General features: G+C 38.4%; 2 protein-coding genes and 1 non-coding gene across 4 annotated transcripts in view; 2 read left to right on the top strand and 1 right to left on the bottom strand.

Moving 5' to 3' along the window:
- The first annotated feature begins 512 nt into the window (after positions 1-512).
- trnat-ugu (transfer RNA threonine (anticodon UGU)) lies at positions 513-586 on the top strand. Its single transcript has one exon. It is a non-coding gene; the product is annotated as a tRNA-Thr (tRNA).
- Positions 587-1,248: 662 nt separating this feature from the next.
- Positions 1,249-16,112, bottom strand: mtmr10 (myotubularin related protein 10). The gene is made up of 16 exons (XM_063881222.1): positions 15,615-16,112; positions 13,816-13,876; positions 12,160-12,296; positions 11,602-11,674; positions 10,544-10,686; positions 8,326-8,419; positions 8,096-8,243; positions 7,354-7,441; positions 7,046-7,134; positions 6,777-6,907; positions 6,572-6,641; positions 6,242-6,312; positions 5,911-6,083; positions 5,644-5,814; positions 4,965-5,147; positions 1,249-4,343 (listed from the first exon to the last, which is right to left on the bottom strand). Exons 1-16 carry the CDS (start codon positions 15,669-15,671, stop codon positions 3,735-3,737), a joined length of 2,298 nt encoding a protein of 765 aa, XP_063737292.1. The 5' UTR covers positions 15,672-16,112; the 3' UTR covers positions 1,249-3,734.
- A 2,662-nt stretch (positions 16,113-18,774) lies between these two features.
- myo1ea (myosin IEa) overlaps positions 18,775-22,517 on the top strand; it is a 44,522-nt gene continuing 40,779 nt past the window's right edge. Inside the window, exon 1 of one of the 2 annotated variants that reach the window (XM_063881409.1) lies at positions 18,775-19,069. In XM_063881409.1, the coding sequence (XP_063737479.1) occupies positions 19,067-19,069 (3 nt within the window). In that variant the 5' untranslated portion in view covers positions 18,775-19,066. The remainder of the gene's footprint in view (positions 19,070-22,517) is intronic. The other variant, XM_063881408.1, reaches the window with a different exon arrangement.

Below are 22,517 nucleotides of genomic sequence, written 5' to 3'. Positions count from 1 at the left end.
CAGGTCAGGAGAAATTGAAATGTATGTCTGACAAAAAATAGGAATGTATTTCCGTTAAATGTACGTTGTGATTTTCGTAGTACAGAAGGGGGAGCAGGTGTATTTCATGTTTCTCATGGGATAGTGTGATACATATATTTTAAACATTCTGTCTTTAAAATGTTCATTTCAGTAGATTTGTGTCTTTGATATAATTAGTTGTTTAATATAACAGATACAGAAATTATTGAAGGCTTAGTTGCCAACTGTTAAACACGAGAACCTGGGTTCAAATCCCAGCATAGCCTGCTTGTTACAGAGAAATCTCTTGAAAGCAGTGTGTAATGTTCATTTCTACCCTAATAAAAGGTTTTGGTTAAGACAGGAAATCTACTTAGTTAACTCAAGATATATACAGCATGATATTTTTTAAACTTGACTTTTGGATTGAAGAGACAGACATGTGTTGAACTATTTTTAAATTATGGATATGAATGCAGCTTTGATATGAGATAAGAATTGGTGAAGCCAGAGGCGCTGTGGCTTAGTTCGTCAAAGCACCTGTCTTGTAAATAGGAGATCCTGGGTTCAAATTCCAGCAGTGCCTCAATCCAACAACTTCCAGAGACAGAACTATCTGGGACACTCAACACGGAAATGCTTCATTTACACCGTGTTTAACGATACTTTTGAAGAACAATCTCACGTAAATTTCGCAAACTATTTTTTGCAACGAGTTGAGAATTTGTGAATGAAAAATGGTGGATGGAATTAAACAAAAAGATGTAGAAGACATCCTGAAATATACATTAATATTAATTACGAGAAGATTAATGGTGCTGTGGCTTATTTGGTTGTAGTGATCTCAGTAGTGCCTGAAAGATGTTCACTTTTTAGATGTATAATTTTAATAGAATTCAACCAACAGCTTCTTCAATTAAGGTCCCACCCGTTAAGCCCCAGGCTGTGAATAAAGTTTGCTTCACTAACTTACTACTATTGCATCATTTCAAACCAAAGACCACAAGATAACCTGTAATCAACATTATCATAAGGAACGCACATGGTGATTTTTAGCAGACTACTTACAGACGAAAAGCTTGCATGTTTGTATTATGATGAGTGTATGCCAGGAGAAAGGAAGGTAGACTCATTATTACAGAAACACAATGTAGTTCTTTTTTTTTTTGTCAGAGCCCTCCCTTGCTTTAATAGACAAATCAAAGTAAAATGAGCCAGAATCTATTCAAATAAAAGCCAGGACACAAGTTCATTTGAAAAACATTGTAATGATTTGTTACTGGTACACATTCAAGCCCTATTCTTGGTCAGGAGAAAAAGCCTCAGTGCATTACCAGTGAATTTACTAGATTTACAGAATTGATAACTCGACAGTTTTAGAAAAACTAAAACAGGTCAATATATTTAGAATATAGTTACAAAAATGTTGAATCTTCCTAACAAGGCACAGGGGGGTGTACAGTAGCCCTTGCATTCTTCTTTGAGAGCATTTGCATATCTGAATAAATACATCTGCTGCTCATCAATATCAAACTGTGGGAGCAGTCTTCATGCAATTACAGCAGAGTGCAACATGGTGAGATAGTGGAAGATCATAGCATATCAATATCTCTGTCCAGAAAACATAAAGACTGAATCTAGGATAAAAGTAATCTAGTACCATTAATCAAAGATATTAATTGGGAGATTTCAATACAGTATTAATAATATCTGCAATATATTGAGTGAAATGTGCAATTACTAGCATTTGGGAGAGCAGGTTCACTTCTATACACACTTCTTTATATAAAAAAAAAAATCCCACCTGAACTAGTTAGTTATTGCTATAGAATCGCGTTTAGTTGAATATTATTGGAAATTAGTCAATCTAGCATTTAAGGATGGATGCTACTGTGTTGTAGGACAGATGTTAAGACAGTTGTAAAATATATATATATATATATATATATATTATATTTGAAATGCTGTACTGTTATTTTAAGACATTATATATTACACAGTGCTAACTCCTCCCTAGTTTAAATCGAATCTGGATGACTGATCCATTTGCCCTAGTTCATCTCAACCCCTCTCTAGTTAAGCAGACACTTTTTTTAAAGGATCTCCAAATGACAAAGTCTTTGCAGTGCACTTTAACTTGCTCGAAAATATCTCATATAAACCTGTGAACGTCTTAACTTACCAACCTTGCCATCACTAGCCTGAAAGTACAGAACCACTGCTTGTACTTTATTAAATTATTCCTATAACCAGAGAAGGATAATCTGGAAAGAAAACAAGACACAAAACAAAACACATGTTATTGTTATAGCTACATACAGTATGTTTAGCCTTTCCCTTTGTACAAACATCAGGCTTTCCTTAAACAGCCCGTGTGACTGTAGTCGGTTGACAAAATATCACATATTGCTATCCAGGTGCTTTTTGCTTATATTTTCTTGTCACTCGTCATCAACCAATCACTGTCTGGTTAATTGGATCAGTGCCAACATTAACTTCATCTAAACTAGGGACCGCTTTGAGTCAGAGCCCTTGTCTGTCCTTTTGCGTAAAATATTTACCCATACAGGTACTGTTATTATGAACTGCTTTTTTCTACTAATAATTAGAGCCTTACCAGAAGGCCTGTATAAAAGTTTAATAAAACCCCTTCAGAAAGAGAAGAGGAAATATCTACCACAGATTGGAAGTCCTCACATGTCCACTTTGCCCTCTGAATATCACCTGCTTTATGATACTGAAAGTACAGGCCCTTTTCTCTGCTTCAAAAATAGAGTATATCTACAAAGCAAGACCCTGAAATCACACTATTTGCTGCGTAGAGTGAAACTTTCAATATAACCATTAACGTATGGGCACTTGGAGCAAGTAGCATTAAGCTTGTGCAAAGAAAAAAAGAGAAAATAATTGCCCCATTACATTCAGCCAGGCCAGATCCTCTTTGTTTTTAACACAAACAAATATATTTAGAAGTGTTATTTTCTGTTCCTCTTTCTAAAATATTTATTGTCAATTATATTTCCTGGAAGGTAAAAACAAATGGATTACTCGGAAATCAGTGTTCAGTGAGATGCATCATTAATGCTGCAGTAAAAACAGGCATTTTTTATATGGATTATATTTTTCAACTCCATAACAGAGGGGGTTTCATATCGACCAAGAGAATTTGTCAAAGGGTAAAGCTGATGGCACTGCTTCACATGAACGAGACATATTTGATGACTGCTTTAAAATCACCATTTAAAAACAGGTACATCTCGGGGATGAAGCTCTAAACTCGATATAAACATCTCCAGGAGCACTCTTTATTTGGGTCACACATACGCTCAACAGAAAAGAGCCGTTATCCAACGGAGAGACCTGAAGTAGATACAAAAAAATGATTCTAGTATAAAACGGGTATTACAATCTTTCATATTCCGGTGACCTCACAATAGAAACTCCTTGGCCAATAAGGAGGATGTGCTTTAGAAAATCTCATTCCTCAACTGTAATGGTGATTAGTGATTCAGTCCTATAGAGGGCGCTTCAGTTAGAAAGGACCTCAGATTTCAATGCAGCATCAATGGTGCTCCTTTATAGCTTATAAATAATTAAAATATCAGAAATCCAAAGTTCATTTTTTCCATTTTCCTTCTTGGAATTAAAGAAAGAGGTCAAAGAAAATAAGAAGGTTCATTGTTACACAAACCTGTACTGAGCTCAGAAAAGGGAGCCTATAACCACCTCCTTCTTCAGACAGTGTCATTAAGAGTCTCCGTAGAGAGCCAGATCCTCGCCCCATTCAGAAATTTGCTAATGGGTGTCCCATGGTTACCGCCGCGACACAGGTTTCCAGTTGGAGAGAAAGGAAAGGAGGAGGTAAGGATGTCGGAAGGTGAAGGGGGGTCATGTGGGGAACTAGCCTTAAAATACATCCTCCTTTGGTCTGAGAGGGGCCCAGTAGAGCTGGGGAGTGGCACGTTGCCGGGACTGCGTCCTTTATACTGCCTGAGCTGGCTCTGTAGAATCTCAATTTCATCGACCAGTTGGGAGAGCTTGCGGTAGGCGGTGATGGGGCCTCCTTTGGGGATGCAGGCTTCAGGAACCCAGCGTAGGAAGTAGAGCTTCCAGAGAGTGAGGTGTGAGGGCAAGAGCAGTGGGATCAGGAGGCCCTGCTGGTCCGCCGGGCGAGAGAACCAGTCTCTGAAGAAGCGCTCCGACGGGCTTTCGTCTTTAACGGGTGAGAAATCAGGCCTCAGCTCCGACACCAGGGAGCCCCGTCGGGTCAATGTGTCCTCCCCAACCTTCATCCCATTACGCATAGACGCAGACATCCCTCGCAGTGTGTGGCTGTATGCTTTCTGTTGGAGGAAGGACACACTCGTTCAAGCTATTTTAAGGTTCTGAATTAGTATATCTCAATCTGATTTATCAAATCCTCATGACCCTGAAACTTACAACTTAACAAAAAAATCTAAACAATGATTTATTTTCTGTGTAATAATTCACCTGGTGTGCATTTTCCAAACATAAAATCTCAGCAGCAGTAATCAGAACTGCTGAATGGATGGATTGTTCATGTTAAACATTTACTCCATCAGGAATAGTGTGTATTCAGCAAAATGCATATCCCCAAAGGTAATATCTACCAGCCTGAAGCGTAACAGGACAGAAGACAGAGTTGACCTATTCAGAAAATACCTTCACATGATGGTTGATTCTAGTCTGACCCTAAAAATAAGAAGGCTATGGTGTTGTGGGCAACTTCAATTATTTAGAAAGCAAAGACTTGGGGAAGACTTTAAAGAAGTCCGTACACACTAACCCACCTTACATCTTGAATTCAACATGGCAGAAAATAATAAAGCTTAGGTTGAAAGTCCACACCAAGTGTTGTGAATGGAAGGCATTAAAAGGCTTCACATCTAAAACAACGTGTTGCTACTGCTGCTATAAAACCATAAACTCAGTGCGAGGTGTACCTTTGTGCGCCTGAAGGTTTTCACTTCTCCATTCTGAACACAGGCCGCTCCTTTGCCTACGTACATGGGGTTGTTGAAGAGGGTTTGGTCTTTAGGGGAGAACTGCTGCGACCAGTCCCACACCGGAGGGAAATACACGACCTGGTCTTCTCCTTGAGGGATGGCTTTATTCTTGGCAAAGTCCTGTCCAGTAAACACAAGGTTATTATTAATCTGGACGTTTACAATAATGCATTCTGTGTCAAATGATTTTTTCTGACCACAAGCTAAATGTGTTCTTATCTATATGCATTACATTGCACTTTCCAGTCAATTATCTGACGAAGTAGAAGGAAATTATAGTCTTTGACCACAAAAACATGTTGCTATGTTACACACTGTCACCTGGAATTAAAACATGTGCTTTGATTCGTCTCGGACCACTGAGTTCAGACATCTAGTAACACCTTTAAACAAGCTCAAATCAGAGGTTTGTGCATTGGTTGCGCACATTTTTTTTTTAAATCAAGAAATTATTATTAGAAAAATCAGGTTCTAATTTAATTGATGTGAACATAATTTAGGATCATGGTGGAATCCGTTGCAGCATTCTTTACGGCTGTTTTTCCATGTATGAAAATATGTCTCAAACTCAGCTGAATAAATGAATTCAACAATTACATGTGCGAGTGTCTCTTACCATCAAATGCTTAGCTTGCTGTTTGGAAGAATTGAAGAGGAAAGTACTGAAGAGGGGGATCCACATGCTATCACTCAGGACTGTCAGATAGGACTCTGTGAACTCGAACGCTGCCGGGTACTGGTTCATCATCTGCGACACGCAGTCCAGGAACAGCAAAAACAGCGGGGACTGGGCAGAGGGAGCAGAGAAAAAAACATACAGGAAGCGTTAGTGCCTTGGTAATTCTATTAGATCCGAGTTGCTTATGAACGGTCAGACCAATACCTCCTCTTTGTCGTTCTTCTTTAAGTGGTTGCATCTGTCCAAGAAGCGATGGCCCGCCATCACCCATTCCTTCTGCACCAAACTCTGAAAGCCAACGATGCTGCGATAGTGAGGGTCCAACATGAGCTGCACCAGGGAGGACACTACACAGTTCAGGTCTCTGTCTTCCTCCTCTGTCCAGGGAGAAAAAGGAAAGATTCACTTTTTAAAAAAGCGATTGAAATTTGAAGATGTGTTTGAAATCAAACGTTGGCACATATCAATTGATGGATCGGGAACATCTCAAGTTAAGTTCACTATCATGAAATAAAGGAAACAATTTTAGTTATACCTTGAAGAATGACTGAGCAATTCTTTCCATCCAGCTGGTACACAATCTCTGCTGAATGCTTCAGGAAAGCCCTGCAGTCACAAACGGAAGATACATGTAAATAGATTTGAACATAGAATGTATTTCCAATGATACAACTTAATTCAATTAATTGGATAATTTACACAGCAAAAAAAGATGTGTAAATTAATCCTAACTTAGCCTTTCAAAAACAATACAAGTTGTTGTGCAGGGCTGTTATGTTCCAGATTCAATTATAAATGTAACATCACACCATCCAAACATTTACATTTGTAATGAAGTTCATAAAGACTCAGGTTGTTTACACACCTGACATACTCCAGCCATCGTGAGTTTTCAATAGAGGAGAGCCACCTCTCGTCCGACTCCTCAAAATGATCTGCACACAATCAAAACAGTCGAACACTTAGTATGACAAGAAATCCTTCCCATTTCCGTTTGAAAAAAGGTCCATTTAGATGCATTTCACACATGTACACAGGTGGAGCTGCAGATGGACTGCGATGAGGCTCACCTATGACGCAGATCTGCCTGACTTTAAAAAAAGCACTCTGGATGTCCTGGATGTTGGGCAAACACTTGTCCAGATCTGACCTGATGACCTCACTGCGCTGTGGGTGGCTTTTTGTGATGGCAGTGAAGACCCTACCACAAAACATGAGTGGTCTTAAAACAGCAATAGCATCATCTCTGCAATACATCATAACTACCTGTACCAAATAAGAGAGGAGAAACAACATATTTTATACACGTTTTCTGAATAAAGTTAAGGAGTTAGTGTACTTCTGATCAATCCTCCTCTGCTGCGGTGGATCATTTATGATGGCCATGCGGACCAGAGCACTTCCATTTGGGTGGTTCCAGCACCAGAGCTGCAAGGAAGAAAGGACACAAATGCAAATCAAAGGGATGCTACACTTAATTAAACTGAATGTGCATGTATCGACAGATAGTGATTGAAACGACTCCATTGGTGTTCCTAAATGTGCTGAATTACATTATAAGCCTAATAATAAACAGAGATGAATTAAGAATGACTAAGCAAAGCTCGGAAACCTGCACAGTGTTAATGCAGATATCAGAGAACTCACAGGGATGCGCTGGTCAGTGAAGAATATAGAGTACTGCTTTAGATCCTGATCTGCCAGAGAGACCGGGACCACAATGTACTCTGGGAGACTAAAGGGAAGGAAAGAGTGTTTTTATGCAGGAATCAAAAACAAGACACCATTAAAAAGAAGAAAACAGGAAAACATTTTCCTACTTTTCAAATCATACAGTTAGAAAGACACACAAACAAGTTAAAGTGTTTTGCCTCTTGCTAACATACCATCATATTTAAGGTGATGATTGTCTTATTACTAACCATCTAACACTGGGTTTGCTGGGCCTGTCCCAAATATCTAAGCTGCTGAGAAGCTTTTGTAGTGAGTTTGTTTGATTCAGTTTTCCCTCATATTCTTAAAAACAGTGGACTGCAAGTACTGTTTTAACCCCATGTTATGTGTACCGTTTTTTTGTGCCTTCTTTCAAAACTCCAGATAAACAGTACAATCCTTACTTGAAACCCACCATGATGTCACCACTGAACTCAGATGAATAGCATGTATTGTCCAAAACAGACCTGAATGTCACACTGACACATTTTTCTCAAGTCTCGTATGAAGCAAGGAAAAAAAGCCTACAGTGTAAATATACTGTCTTGCCAAAACATACCAGGTATGAGTAAAGGGGAAATTAAGTGTGTTTAGCAACTAAAGTCAAGTGAGGGAGCTACACACATGCTCTGCCTATAACACTCGTGAATTCCCAACATCAAACACAAGCTGAAACCTTTGTGAGATGGCAAAGCCCTCGTTGATGGAGCACACTCTCCACTCTGATGCTCCTGTTCTCTTGATCTCCCGATCCAGGTCTGACGGACGGTCAAATATGGGGGTCCGTAATCCTTCTCGTGGGGCGGAACCATTGACTCGCTCCCCTGGAAATACACATTCATAAATACACGATAAGTATGTAATGAAACAATAAAAGCAATGTGCCATGCTATTGTGCATGCCTACCTTTAGACTCATGATAGCGCCGACCTTGGTACTCAAAACCAAACAGCAGTTGAAGATCAGCTGGGTGGGAATAGTGGGCAATAGCAAGGCAAACCTAGAATAAAAGGAAACAAAAATAATAGGAAATGCACATTACAAAACAAAAGAATTACAATTTAACCTTTTTGATGCAAATTAGGTTTCATAACAACCATTCAGCATCCAATCTTAGGTACACTCAGAGTGAGTAATGTGTTCTAGCCCTACACAAAGAAGAACAAGTGAAATCTGGGGAAGAAAATGTTTAAAGCTCAGCCTACTGCCCTGGGTTTACAGGACCGAGTCTCCCCGTGGCTCCACTGGAGTCACACAAAGCCTGCCATTCAAGGAGTAAAGCTGTGAATAACATGAGGACACCAAAAATGTGTGTGTGTAGTCAGGGCTGCTCCCAACTCTGTAATTTCCTATAGCAAAATAAGCTATTATAGGTTGGGTTAATTCCATATGTCACAAAGAAAAAGAAAAAAGAACTGAGCTTCGTTTTAGGTTCACACTCTAATTACATACATGGTGTCCATAAATACACTCACAAGAAGTGACGGCGGGCAGACTCATGTTCTGCTTTCAGTGCTCTATTCATAATCATCCCTGCAGATTATGTTGTTAGCAGCAGAGTCAATAAAATAAAGTGCCTACTGTATTCTGAAATGAATTAAAAAAGGGACTCGCAACACCGCTGGTCATAAAACTGTTCAATGCATGTTAGCCAAATGTGCTGCAGGTTTCTGCTGTAGAGCTCCAAATCCTCTAATACCCACACAAAAATTGCTCCCAGATGACATGGGAGGAGATCAGACATGTAACTATGTACATTCACACTCATGCCCTATTCACTGGCACACTGCAGAGAGATATTCAGCCGCCTGACTCCCAGGGGCCGTGTAGTGAGGCTGGAGGAAGTCAGGAGCTTCTGGAGACATTTGTGCACATAATAAACAAATACACATTTATTTAAAGAACACTTACAACTCCAGATAAACCAAATAAAACAAATAAGGAATGTTTGTTTTCTTACTGTTGGCTATGTCTTGACATCACATGTTCCTAGGGTCTGGAAGGTTGTTCCCAAGGTGAACACGTTTTAGTTTATAATTTATTTGCAACGATTGAATTCTTTTTGGCTGATTCTAGTTTCTGAATTTACACAATCTAGCTTATTTGTGCACATGGAAAACTGAAATATTAGCTATACGTCCATGACTAAACAACTTACCCTTTCTCTTGTTTAAAAGGTGAGTAAAAGCCTGATTTGCTGCTGGTTAGCACAACAGCTCAACTCACAAAACAACTGACGGATGAAACTAAGGAAATGCATGTTTTCCTGGCCTCTATTGGACCTTTCTGTGTGCCAACTTTCAAATGAAAACACCACTATCCACCCCTAAATATCCTAACAGATGAATATATCCTGGCATCTTTATAACACAGATGTCTCCACTGGTGTGAAGATTGAAACATCTGTCCATCTAATCTCTGTGCCTGTGTGAGTCAGAGTCACGCTGCCAGTTGTTCAAACAGTCAGGATCACTCTCAGTTTCCTTGCCTTGAATAAGCATTGTTCTCAATGTCTGTTATTCATTGCTGGGCTAATGGCCACCCTAAAATGCATTTTGGGAAGTGAGTCGTTTCAATATATAAATGGAGGGAGTGAGAGAGTGGTATATCAAAGTTTACACAACATATATATAACCTATAAATATCTTAATCGCTAAGGAAGTGGTCATGTAGCGAGCTCAGAGTCAGGAAAGGAAAGGAAAAGTTTGGTCAGCAACAAGTAACAGTGAATGGATAAGGGCCGCTGAGAAAAGAGGAATGGATGGTTAATACTGTGCAGTTAGTCCCTTGGAGGTATGGCATTAAGAGGTTGAAGGCAATATATCTAATCTGAATGCATTCTTTAACTAACTGGTTGTTGTGGACAGTTTTTCTTTGCGTAACAATGAGCCGACTGTGGTGAAAATGCTGCCGTCTGTGATGAGCTCAGTCTATTCATCTCAGTGTCTCTGGGACGGATAAATGGGATGGCAGAGTGCATTTGGACACATCTGATATTTAATTTGACCTAAAGTTGATGAGAGTCTGGCAAACATCAATCTGATATGTTTTAAGGCCTCTTTCAAAAAATCCCTGAAATGAGTGGATGTTTATGTAAACAAACTTCAGTGGCCCCGTGACTCACCTTTTTGGCACCCTCGGGCCCAGCCTCACCAAAGCAGAATCGTATGATGCGCAGGTCTTTGCAATAGAGGATGAGCTCCGTCGGGTTAAATTTCAGCTTCTGGTTTGATCCCAATACTTTCTTCTTCCCTTTTGTGTCATTGACTAACAGAAACATACAAACACTAAAGATGAATACAACTTCCTCTCATGCAGATGCCTGGGAACAAATTCTAGAAAAACTTTATTGCATATTTAAAACATTAGTAGCTTTGAGGATTTTAACCAAATATTTAATTGTATTATTTGATCATCAACACATCAAATTAAAGGAAAAGTGTTGCAGTATTGCAGAACAGTAAGCGATGACCTTGAACTAAACATATGCCGTTGTGGATCACACGTAACATTCATTAATGTAAATATGAAGCTACATAACATTTGGGATTGTGGCTGGGCTAAGATACCACCTGGCCCTCAGATATTGTGTGAAAGCATAATTAGCCAATATTATTAATCAGCAGAATCAAAACATATTGATGTTTCATTTTATCTGGATTACCCAGCACTAGGGTCCTGTCTCACTCATTATGCTCCCATATTGGTGCAAATTCCACGATGAGTATATTTTCTTTAGTAGTGGTTCAAAAACAAGCCTCGTGCTTCATCACTGTAACACAACAAAGCGCGCTCTTGGCAGTTGCCCTTGCAGTGTCAGCAATCACTGCAATGTGATACATAAACACGGCTAATCCCGGCCTGGCTGCAGCGCCACTAAACACTGCCTGAGCTCTGACATCATTTGTTATCAGATCACTGAGCAGGAAAGAGCAACATACGAGGTCACGCAAATATTGATGAGGGAGCAATCTAACTTTAATTGTCATTGTAGAGCACTCTTTTGAAACAGTCGATTGAGTAAAAGATAGAATCTGCTAAACACAGTTTCAAATGCTAAGACTAGCTATCTGTATGTCTTTCAGTAGAAAAACCAATAGCTTTGGATATATTGTCTTGTGATTAAAACAATTATAATAGAACAATATAAGTGCCAGAAATATTATGTGACACCAGATGTACCTGTTACTACTTGCTCCAGGCAGGTGAGGGGTATGTCGTGATCTCCAAGCAGGAGGTGGGACAGCTGGGACTTCTGTGGCAAACAACGGAAAAAATGATATTAATGACACCATAACACGCTGAAGTATTCTCAGAAACACTGGAGGGTACGCTGAGTTGATCCCCTTAAGACTGAGACTTGTTTTCATGCAAACATTCTTCTGCATAGCTGGGAATGACGTCTTTTTCACTTCTCGTCCGATATCACGGACAATGCAGTGCAGGAAAGAACACAAGTCTTCCTTCCTCTTTACCAGCTGCACCGCATATGCAGACATGGCTGATGAAATACACATTTGAAAGCTATTCTGCAGTAGGCTGGGGGCAAGCATAGATTCAACAAATATAAAGCTAAAACTGTAGTTTTTGTGTAAAGCATAATGCAACTTTGACCCTTTTAAGCAACATAAGAGGAAGCTACAAAAAGTGTTTCTGACAGCTATGGCATCATAGTGACAACACATTAAACCCTATAAGTGTACTAAGAAAGAGTAAATATTCAAAACAGTTCACAAATACCTGTTTAGCAGAGGCATCTTGAGGGATGAAGGAGACCTTAAAGTTGGTGCAGATCAACTTCCCCCAAAGGTCGTCCTGGCTGCTCTCAGCGCTGATGCATTTCCTCACAAAGTTCACCTCATTAACTACAATCTCCCCTGGTGACAAGCAAATGAGATAAAACGTGAGTCCAACCTGAAGTCTACAGCTACAGTGTTGGAGGAAGAGTAGAGTACATTGAGTGAGTTAACCATAAGACATTCTGAACATAGAGTCAACCTAACCTGTTACCAGGCTAATAAGTGGTATCATTTATTCAATCCCTCAGAGATGACACATTTATTACAGTTTGAGCTATTTATTATTTAGTATAAATATGTTGCAATAGTTAATGTTTAAAAAAAGAAAGTGATAGTGATAGGACCATTTGTTATGCATATATAGAGCTGCCATAAAGCCAACTCAACTTTAAGGTTTTGTGAGTTCAGATCCTTCCTCTGTTGACCACAAAGTTAAGTAAAGTCAAACAACTATTTGAAGCTTTTCTACAGTAATACTCTTCCATCTTTCTTCCCTAATCTTTTCTGTTGCTCCTTTGCAGATTTAACCAAGTACAGCCTACATAAAACAAGTTCATTCTTGTTATCCATCCGTTCGAGACGGTGAAATTGACCATAAACGTTTTTTTTTCCTGTCAGAGTAATATGGTGGTGTGAAGATATGTTGCAAAAAACCACACAACGTTTATGTGATGGTAAGTCAGACAGCAACAAGCAAGTCCCATCATAGAATTTACTGCAGCTTTAGGCTAAGACCTCTTCTCAAATGACTAACGTGACCCTTATATCTCAACATGAACACATAACGGTTAATGCCGCTATAAAAAGTTGCCCTGGGGAAGTTCAAAGCATGAAAGCAGGGGCAGCAGGGTGGAGTCCTGCAGTCACATCAAAGAACCGTCTATAAGCAGCATGTAGCACACGCAGTTAAAAACAAATCAGCTGATCCTGAAAACTGTTCCTGTGTCTGGCTCCTAAATCAAGATGCAAAGGGAGAGACAGCCCTTAAATGGTAAACGCTACCTAGGATTGAATGGAAATGCTTTTTTAACATTTAGCTGGTGCTCTATAATAATATTATAATTATTATAACTACAATAATAATAATGTCGATCGCTACGGAAACAAAATACAAGTGTGGCAGGTTTGCAAATGAGGACTTTTTCTAAGGAACCTTTATAATATGTGAAACTGATAATACAGCTTATGTTCTCTTACTTTTATGGAGGACATCCCTGTATATTTACTCCAAATAAAACACCATGTAACACTATGGGTGTGTTGAGCCGTTCCCATGAAGCTCCCAAATCAACAGCTGGGACCAGAATAAAAACATTGAAATTAAGAATGTCCTGCTGCTCCTGTTAATTCACCAGCCACACTTAGGACCTTGATGTCATAGGGGAAAAATGTGATGTGATTAACTCCTTTTTCAAAATGCAATTTTATGATAAGAGTTTTATAGCAGAAACGGTGCTGCAAAGGGCTCTAAAATGATGCGTGTGCAAATATAACTGGCAGGATGTTTCTAAATCCTCATGGGAGGGTGTGTCCTGAGAATACAGAATCCCTTTGGTAAAGCCGAATCCACTTAGGATAAGGAACAAAATAAACTTACCTTGAAGTAACTTGGGCTCCAACTTTTTAATAGGTGGTTCAAAAGTTTTCTTCACATCAGTCTGGGTGAAAAAGTATAAAAGGACATGCAGGTTAGAACAAATATTTTCTACTAACATGCCTAGGATTTATGATGACAATGGATGCACGTTGAGTAACCTGACAGCTGTTATGATTACAACACGCTGGTGCAATCTGTTTACAAAACTAGAAGGAACCAAAGATACACAGCAGTCAACTCTATTAATAATGTATCCCCAAATACCGCTCAGATCTGCATACAGAGACAGTCTAAAAACCAATAGACAGTTTTTCCTTGTTGGCTCTGCTGAAGCACACTGATTAATAGTGAATGAATGACTGTGAGGTTAAAGTAGTGACTTTGAGCTTCGAAAGAGTTAACGGTGGGGATTATGTATAGAAAAGGATACAGATTATACATAGTACATTTGTTTACCAAAACCTCAAAATGATTGTTTTATTTACAATGTACTGTGCTGTACACAGACAAAACAAAATCAGAAACTAGGCCTACACTGTACATGGAAAAGCAACAATGAAATGATCAGAGCATTTTTTTTGAATAGAAAAGAGTTGGAGAAAAATTACATCCGTCCAGAAAGTGTAAAGGCCATTCAACACTATTATTTGTCTTAAACATAGAATCACTACAATGTTTCTTGTGCATTAAATCATTGATTAACTTGGACACAAATATAGGTAATCTGTGTATTTTTGTATTACAGTTTGCCGTTTTGTATTAATAACACACACAAGAGCATAACAGGAGGATTATTTGATTCTAGAATAAATATATTGACACATTTCATTTTAAATAAATGATTTCTTGAAACATAAATTCAAAACACTTCCCAACCTTCACCTTGAGAGGCCAAACACTGGTTATGTGTGGTAGTTTGGATCAGAATGTGTGAGCAAAGGTTTGACTTTCTGTCTGGAGAAGTGCATTCACATGAAGGGAATAACAGGCCAGTTTGAGCCCATTTCTCACGCGCTGGTGCCACATTTGGCTGGACCCTATTCTCCCTACCGGTATCAGATTCCCCAATAAAGTTTAAATTCTCCAAATTAAAAAGAGGAAGTGCAAACTTTTGCTTGTTTGCAATGTCTCCAATTCAAAATTAAAAGTTTGTTTTTTAGTGTTTGTTGATTCTAAACAACCAGTGGTGTACAGAAACTAAGTACATTTACTTTTCTTTCAAAATTTGGATTAATTATTTGAATTATATTCAACTCTTAAATAACACTTTAGCTACACCTGGAATAACATTCACAAGATCACACAGAGCACCTAAAAACTGCATCTTCACCAGCCTTGATAGATACATTAATGCATCAATCATTATAATCAAAACATATAATATACATTATTCTGAAATGGGCCAATATGCAGGATGAGTTCTTTTACTTAAAGTATATTTGGATGGTTATCCTTTTTTACTTTTACTTAAGTAACACTTGCAATGCATGACCTATACTTGTACAGAATATTCCAAACTATGGTAGTTCACCTTTACTAAAGCACCAGTTCTGAGTACTTCTCCCACCCCAGTAAACAACACAGCAGCAAGTCAGTGAGGCTGCATACAGTTTTTCATTTACGGGCTATCTCTTCTTCTAATCACTACCACACGTTCAATAACACCTTTCCTTCCGCAGTAACACCACAGTCACGACAACCTAAGCCAATATTAATTCAAACCAGAATTTGACACTGTCTCGGTTCAATGCACTGTGAAAAGTTAACTTTGTTGTTATAAGTGTCAAGCAAAGACGTACCTGTACAGGAGGAAGATAACTCTTGAAGGTTGGTTTCATGGGTTTGACAGAAAACATTGTTTATGTCCGCCTTCAGCAGTTTGCTGTTGCCAGTGGAAAAAAACAACAACCAAAAAGGAGCCTTCAATAAAGTTTAGTCAGCTGAATAAATCCGACACCTCTGTGTGTAAAATATTCATCGAGACGAGCGAGGAGAGCGACGGTACTCCTCCATTTCGATAAACTGTCAGGTCGCAGATTAGGTAGCTGGTAGAAGTTGACAGGCGTTAACGTTAAGACGTCGCGATAGCTTTGCTAACTAGCTAGCATAAAGTACTTTGTGAAGTTTATAAATGTCGTTCCCACGCAGATATAAAACAATGAAAAATAATTATTATGCGTCCGTCGAGTGTCTACATTTTCTTTCCACCTGTTACGGTACTAGTTACCCTCAGTGACTTCCTGAATGTCTAACTGATGCAGCCAAACGCAGTAACTGATGCTGTAAAGGACTTAACGGCCATGTTTATAAAGAGGACCTACCCTACTTCCGGGCTCCGCTGCTGAGCTCTACTTTTTGTACCGAAACTGTCAAACTTGAGGAACTCTGCACACATTCTAAGCTAAATGAATATACACTACTGTACATTATATATAACATTGATAACTTCCTTATATGGGCTATAAAACAACGATAATTGTGTTAGTTTAGCTTCAACCAAGTACACCAGCCATGGACTACAACTCCCATGAGACATTGTCAGAGTTAGAGGTTTGAGTTCGTAATTCGTTAAGTTTTTTCTTTACAGTTATTTTATATTCAAATGTATGTACACTCTTAATAACAGGATCATTAAAGTTATAATGTGTACATAAGTCACAAACCACAGGAAATATACACATTAAAACCCAACACATATTTTAGAACAGAGTTATAAAAATAACCAAGATTTAAAAAGTGTTTACTTTATGCCTATATTTAGGTAAAAAGAAAGAATCAGCCCATAATTGAAAACAGGATGTTTTAGGTTAAACTTTCTTTTAACAGAAATACATTTACTTCGGTAGATTCTTCTGCATTAGTTGGCACTGTTGGTTCATAAAGGACCGTTAATTGCTCATAAACAGATTCAAATTAACGATGCATTGCTGCCTCACACACTGCAATGTCCTAAACCTAATCTCAATTGTTTTATTTAAAATGTACTGCTAGTGCATTTAAACTCAACCTGCTCAAAAGCAATGAAAAATATTTTAAGAGTTTACATTTTTCATGAATTAATTCTGGAAAATGATGGTTTAGAGAGAAAAGAACATGGTTAATATGTTTCTTTTTCTCTAAAAAATAGAGAGGTCAAGCTGTTATCACAAATTTATGTCATCAATCTTCTGACCTAATTGTAAAAATGAATAAACTTGGAAGGATAAATGGATAAAATCAACAAAACTGATGGCGTCCAATATTGAAAGTATTAAAACATTAAAAATATTTAAAACACCTGGCCAAGATTTTCAAAACATTTTAATATTCTCTGTCGTGCCCAAGACTTCCACTTGGTGGTGACAAACCACTGCACATTTGGTATCACCAAAGCTCTATGAAGAATTCCTTGTTTATCTATTAATCATATACATTATAACAGCTCTCTTTGTTTCCTCGTGTAATTTTACATTCACATTGGTCCATAACTGTCTATATATTGTCTTACTAACTATCTTAGATGTAAAAGTAAAAGTATATTTAGAATAAGACTTAGATGTGATAAACACACACACACACACACACACACACACACACACACACACACACACACACACACACACACACACACACACACGCACACACACACACACACACACACACACACACACACACACACACACACACACACACACACACACACACACACACACACACACACACACACACACACACACACACACACAGTGTGCCTACTGCACAGAGGCAGCCTGTTAGACAGGTTACACCCATAGAGTCGCCCCACCGCCCAACATCATTTCAAGGCGAGCCTCAGTCTGGAGACTGGTTGTGAGAAGAGGACATTAGTGCCACCCATGCACTTCAAAAGAGAAAGGCCTGTGAGTTCCATTTGCCTGAGGCGGGAGTTGAACTATATTGGCCTACTGTACACCATTTAAAAAAAAATAATTACATAATTGATACTTTAAAGTCAAAAAGCACTGTTTCTTAATCAAGGGACTTGCACAAGGTATTCTACCAGTGATTCTGAGTCCCTGGGAGCCTGTGTGTGAAGTTATGAAGATTATTCCACATGCTGCATGTAAAAAGGAAAATAATACTCTTATATCGTTCTTTCACAACTTGTATTAATACTGTATATCGCATGGAGTTTGAGACATATTGTAGCTTTTAGACTTAATTTGCAACATTTAAGTTTCATTTTTAGGTTTATAATTTTTGCAATACATTTTGGTATAAAATATTTGAATGGCTGCAAACCAACAAAACAGAAACGGATGTTAAAAGCTGTTGATTTGCAGAGGTGGGAGGAGTACTTGTACTTAACTAACAGTAGAAGTACCAGAGTGTAGGATTACAATTAAAAGTCCTGCATTCAAAATGTTACTCAAGTAAAATGACAAAAATATTGGCATCAAAATATAGCAAAATGACTAATTAGGCTGATTGGCCCATTTCATAATAATAAATGATGTGTTTCGATGATTACAATGATTGATATTGTTATGTGTTTATTATTCTTATTTAAGTGTTGTTTATATTTCACATTATTAATTTAAATCGACTACAGATATTAAATTCATGTAGTGGAGTAAAAGTACACTATTTACCTCAGAATTGTAGTGGGGTAGAAATACAAAGTAGGAAAAAATAGAAAAATTGAAATGTGTACTTAAGTACATTACTTGAGTAAATGTACTAAGTTACTTTACACCTCTGTCGATTTGACAATGTCACCTTAAATAATGTACTGAAGCGGACAGTAGATAGTAATTAAAAAGAGTGTTTAGGTTTATTGTGTTTGAGTCTGTTGTTTGGAAGTCCCAAAACTGCGCATGCCCAGTCGTTCCTCTCCCAGCACCTAATGAATATTTAAGCATATTCCGCGTGCAGCGCCCTATGATTGGACCTCCTGGCTGCGTTTCCTGTGTTATGTTTTAGAGCCGAGTTTTGAGGGCACTGCTCTGGGTAAATTACCATCCAGCTCTGTGTGTGATATTGCTGCTGCTGTCAGTGTAGGTCTCTGGTCTGTCCGTACAATGGACTGAGGACACCGCTGAGGATCCATGCATCCACAATTTCTGGACTTTATCGGGAAAAATATCCTCTGAAAAATTGGATTTCGTCTTTTGGCATTAGCGTTTAACAACTAGAGAGTTTTGGTTTGAAAAGTGTGGGCTTGACCGAGGTTCACACAAACACTGGATCGCAGGGAATACGACGGAAAAGACTGTTGGGTTAAAGTCAGAGGATGGTGAGTGATATTTATACTGTTACCAATTATTTACTACAGCCAATATAATCCACATGTTTAACAAAGTTGCTTCCTCTACAGCTGGGAAGAACAATATTTACTATACTATACTATATATTTAATTAAATAAATCCCCCAAAACAAACAACCTGTTATTTAAGTAGTTGTGTTATGGTTATTTCTTTATACTTTTTCAAATAACCACATTTACAATTATACTTCACTCCAGTTTATTTTAGTTAATCCGACAGATTGCTTATTGAGAAAAAGCTAACAAAGTGACATCTATTTTTATATTATTCTGCCCTTATTCATCCAGTTAAAGTCACCTGTCACTGACCCTTTTCATCCTGACAGTCGTAGACTTTTTACGGTATAGACTACAGATAAAGCAATTACACAGCCCTAACCTAGTGCTGTTGAACTTTTCTGAGTGACACCCAGATGTAATGTCACTAAAAACATCAAAACTTGGATGCATCATAGGTGCAGCATGTTCTATAAAACTGGTTTGTCTTTGAAGAAGAGGCAGGCAGGGAGCATGTGTCAGGTGGAGTGTGTTTGTATTGTTTTCAGCATTGTTATCTGTTTTTGTGCATTGCATAGAGACAGGTTTTTCCTGGTTACTGAAAGCCATCCCTGCAGCAGACACGCCTAAAGCCAAGTTATGGAGGAGGTAGTGTGGCCTTGTCATTGTGTTTTGGCAAACATTCTTCAAGCCAAAGTCTACTGTAGCATAATTCCCACTTGCTGTTGGACATTATAATACAGCTGTCATGCAGCTTTAAACATACGTTGATAATGGCTGCTTCTTTTTTGTTATTGGAGCTTTCTCTTTTATCTAATGGTGTTCCCCCAGGAAATCAAATCTTACATTTAGTTGGAGTTTCCTTCAGGAATATAAACAATCAATATGCTTACAGAATGAGCAAACACCTGTTGGGTTATGAGGATTTTGTCTTTGGAAAGTAAATGTTATGCATCATGTAGCTTCAAACCTGTTGCTTACCTCACACATAAACAATGACCCTTTCAAACAGGTAGGACTGAAACCTGTTAGCTGTCCTGCCTTCCAAAGTGATGCATTGAACCCGTAAGTTGGGTTGTTTATAGAGGAAACAAAAGGACAAAGGTTGCTTAGTATGAAATCACCATTGAGCTTTTGCATTTAAGTCAGGATGTAATATATTCCTGCTTCAAATTTGCTTTTGTGGCGTTATCACGTACACTTGTGTTAAACCTAGAATTATACCTCAAGTGAATGAATAGTCAGAGTAGTTTTCTTCTTTTGAGGGAACATGAAATACTCTCCTGCCAAGACTAATTTATGAAGTTAACAATGTTGAGGGATAAAACTTGACATCTGAAAATAAAGTAAAAGATAGGAAGTTTCAAGAATGGCTTTTAAGATGTGAAACAACTAAAAACCTATTGTATGTTTTGTCTTGTCTTTGGGAGATTATCTGAAAAGTAGAAGAGAGACAAACAGTCTGATTGTCATCCTGACTGTCTGGAACAGCAGACACTAGCAACGCTGGTTGCTTCTCTGCCAGATGCTGAACAGCAAGTCGGTATGACAGCAGATGGTTTGAATTAGTTTCTCCTACAGGGAGGTGCGTACAGAGTAACCCCCATTTCTCTTCATTTCAAAGCTGGTGCTACATTTTCAAACCGATCACTGCTGTAGAGATTTGCTCAGGAATTCAAGCCCTCTCTCTAAAAACAGGACGAACACCCTTTCTGTAGACCTGGGGAACTCGTTGGGCTTGTCGCTGTGGATCAGTTCACTCACACATCTTGATCAGCTCCTTACCTCTTTGTTACAAAGCGTCAACTATTTTTTCAATGACAGGCCTCAAGAGTGTTGAATTGGTCCATATAAATACAATGTTGTAAAATGATATGCTTCTCTTATCGACTAACATTAGGTCATTTTTTATTAGGTAATACTATTAGATCATTATATTGTATTACATTATCTTCTGTACACAAGCAGATGTGATGTCATTACAAGCAAATTGTGATTGTGTTGCACTTTTCGATCACGCAACAACAACAACAACTTGGTGGACGCCTTATTCGCAATCACTTATCTGATCTTTTTGTCAACTTATCATGTGTGTTCTTCAATTCAGGCATGCAGCAATGTATCTGCCTTTTACTGAGAACCATGAGTAAAACATAAAAGATGGCTAAGCATTATTTCCACAGAAACCAAAGGCTCTGTGGGTGTTGTCACTACAATAAAAGCAGTGACCAGTGAGTTATATCCTGTGGTTTCATCAAGGACTGTACTATTGGTGTGGAAGTGAAACATGATATTGAGCTGGAAGTGCCTGATGAACTGAGGAGCATGAATCAGTGTGTTTACTGTCATTCCCTCGAGCAGTGTGTGCTACCCCTTCTGTGGCAGAGTATATGCACAGTATGGCTCTATTTGAATGCTTCAGCCTTGTTTACAAAATGACTAGCAACCAGAGAGTCCCCTCACTCTACTCGTATACATACACTGCTGTAAGTCTCAGTAACATGTTTTCACTAATGCTTGAACAACGCAACTACTTCAGTTAATCAAGGTCATTCGCAAAGCAACTGCTCAAACGGCTGAGTGATTTGTTCTCTCAGATATTAACTGGACTTTGGCCATAATTACACAGCCTAAGGAGTTATCTTGAGGCATGGTTTAATCACACATCAGCTGAAGTGTGATGACAGTAATCACATTTTAAGCCCTGCACCAGCATGGCTCTTTGAATGACAGGAGCGACTGTTGATCACTCGCTCTTCTACTTCAGACTGAAATATATTAATACTGTTTGGAAACATTGCCAAAACATTTGGTTCAGATATTCATTGTGTCCATTGTGATTTGACATTTGTGTTTTTGAGTGAAATGTCTCAATATATAATGGATTGATTGTAACTAAATTTGCAACAGACATGAAAGCATTGTATCACAATTAGTTCAATGCACCACTTAGTACAACCTCACAGAACCAACAGCTTCTTTTAATACAACACAACCTGTATGATTTCAAAATGGAAATGAGGGATCTCATTAAGCGCAGCTGTATGAGCAGCTGTTCTTGATTTGTGTTTTTAATCTCTTTTAAGCAAGTGAAGATGTTCGTCAAACTTGAAGTAGATCGTTTGATAAGATTGGATTAATTATCTTTGGCATCTTAGCGTTGAACCTCATTGTGTCTCAATTTCTTAAAAGCATTGAACTACATGTTCTTGTTCGGCTGTTATAGATCATGCCTGAGCAGAGCATTTCTCCTTTACTTTATACCTTTGTTATAAATGCTCTTATCTGTGTTCTTATTTTAGTAATGCTCCAGGTTATATAATTTATTGCATGTCTAGTTTGTTTTCCTTGTTGTTGGAATATGAACACAGCAGTGTTCTGTCATATTTGCATCTATGACTTCCCTCATCGTGGACAGGG

Source organism: Eleginops maclovinus, chromosome 4, assembly GCF_036324505.1.
Source record: "Eleginops maclovinus isolate JMC-PN-2008 ecotype Puerto Natales chromosome 4, JC_Emac_rtc_rv5, whole genome shotgun sequence".
Classification (NCBI taxonomy): Eukaryota; Metazoa; Chordata; class Actinopteri; order Perciformes; family Eleginopidae; genus Eleginops; species Eleginops maclovinus.
This window is presented reverse-complemented; position numbering and strand designations above follow the sequence as displayed.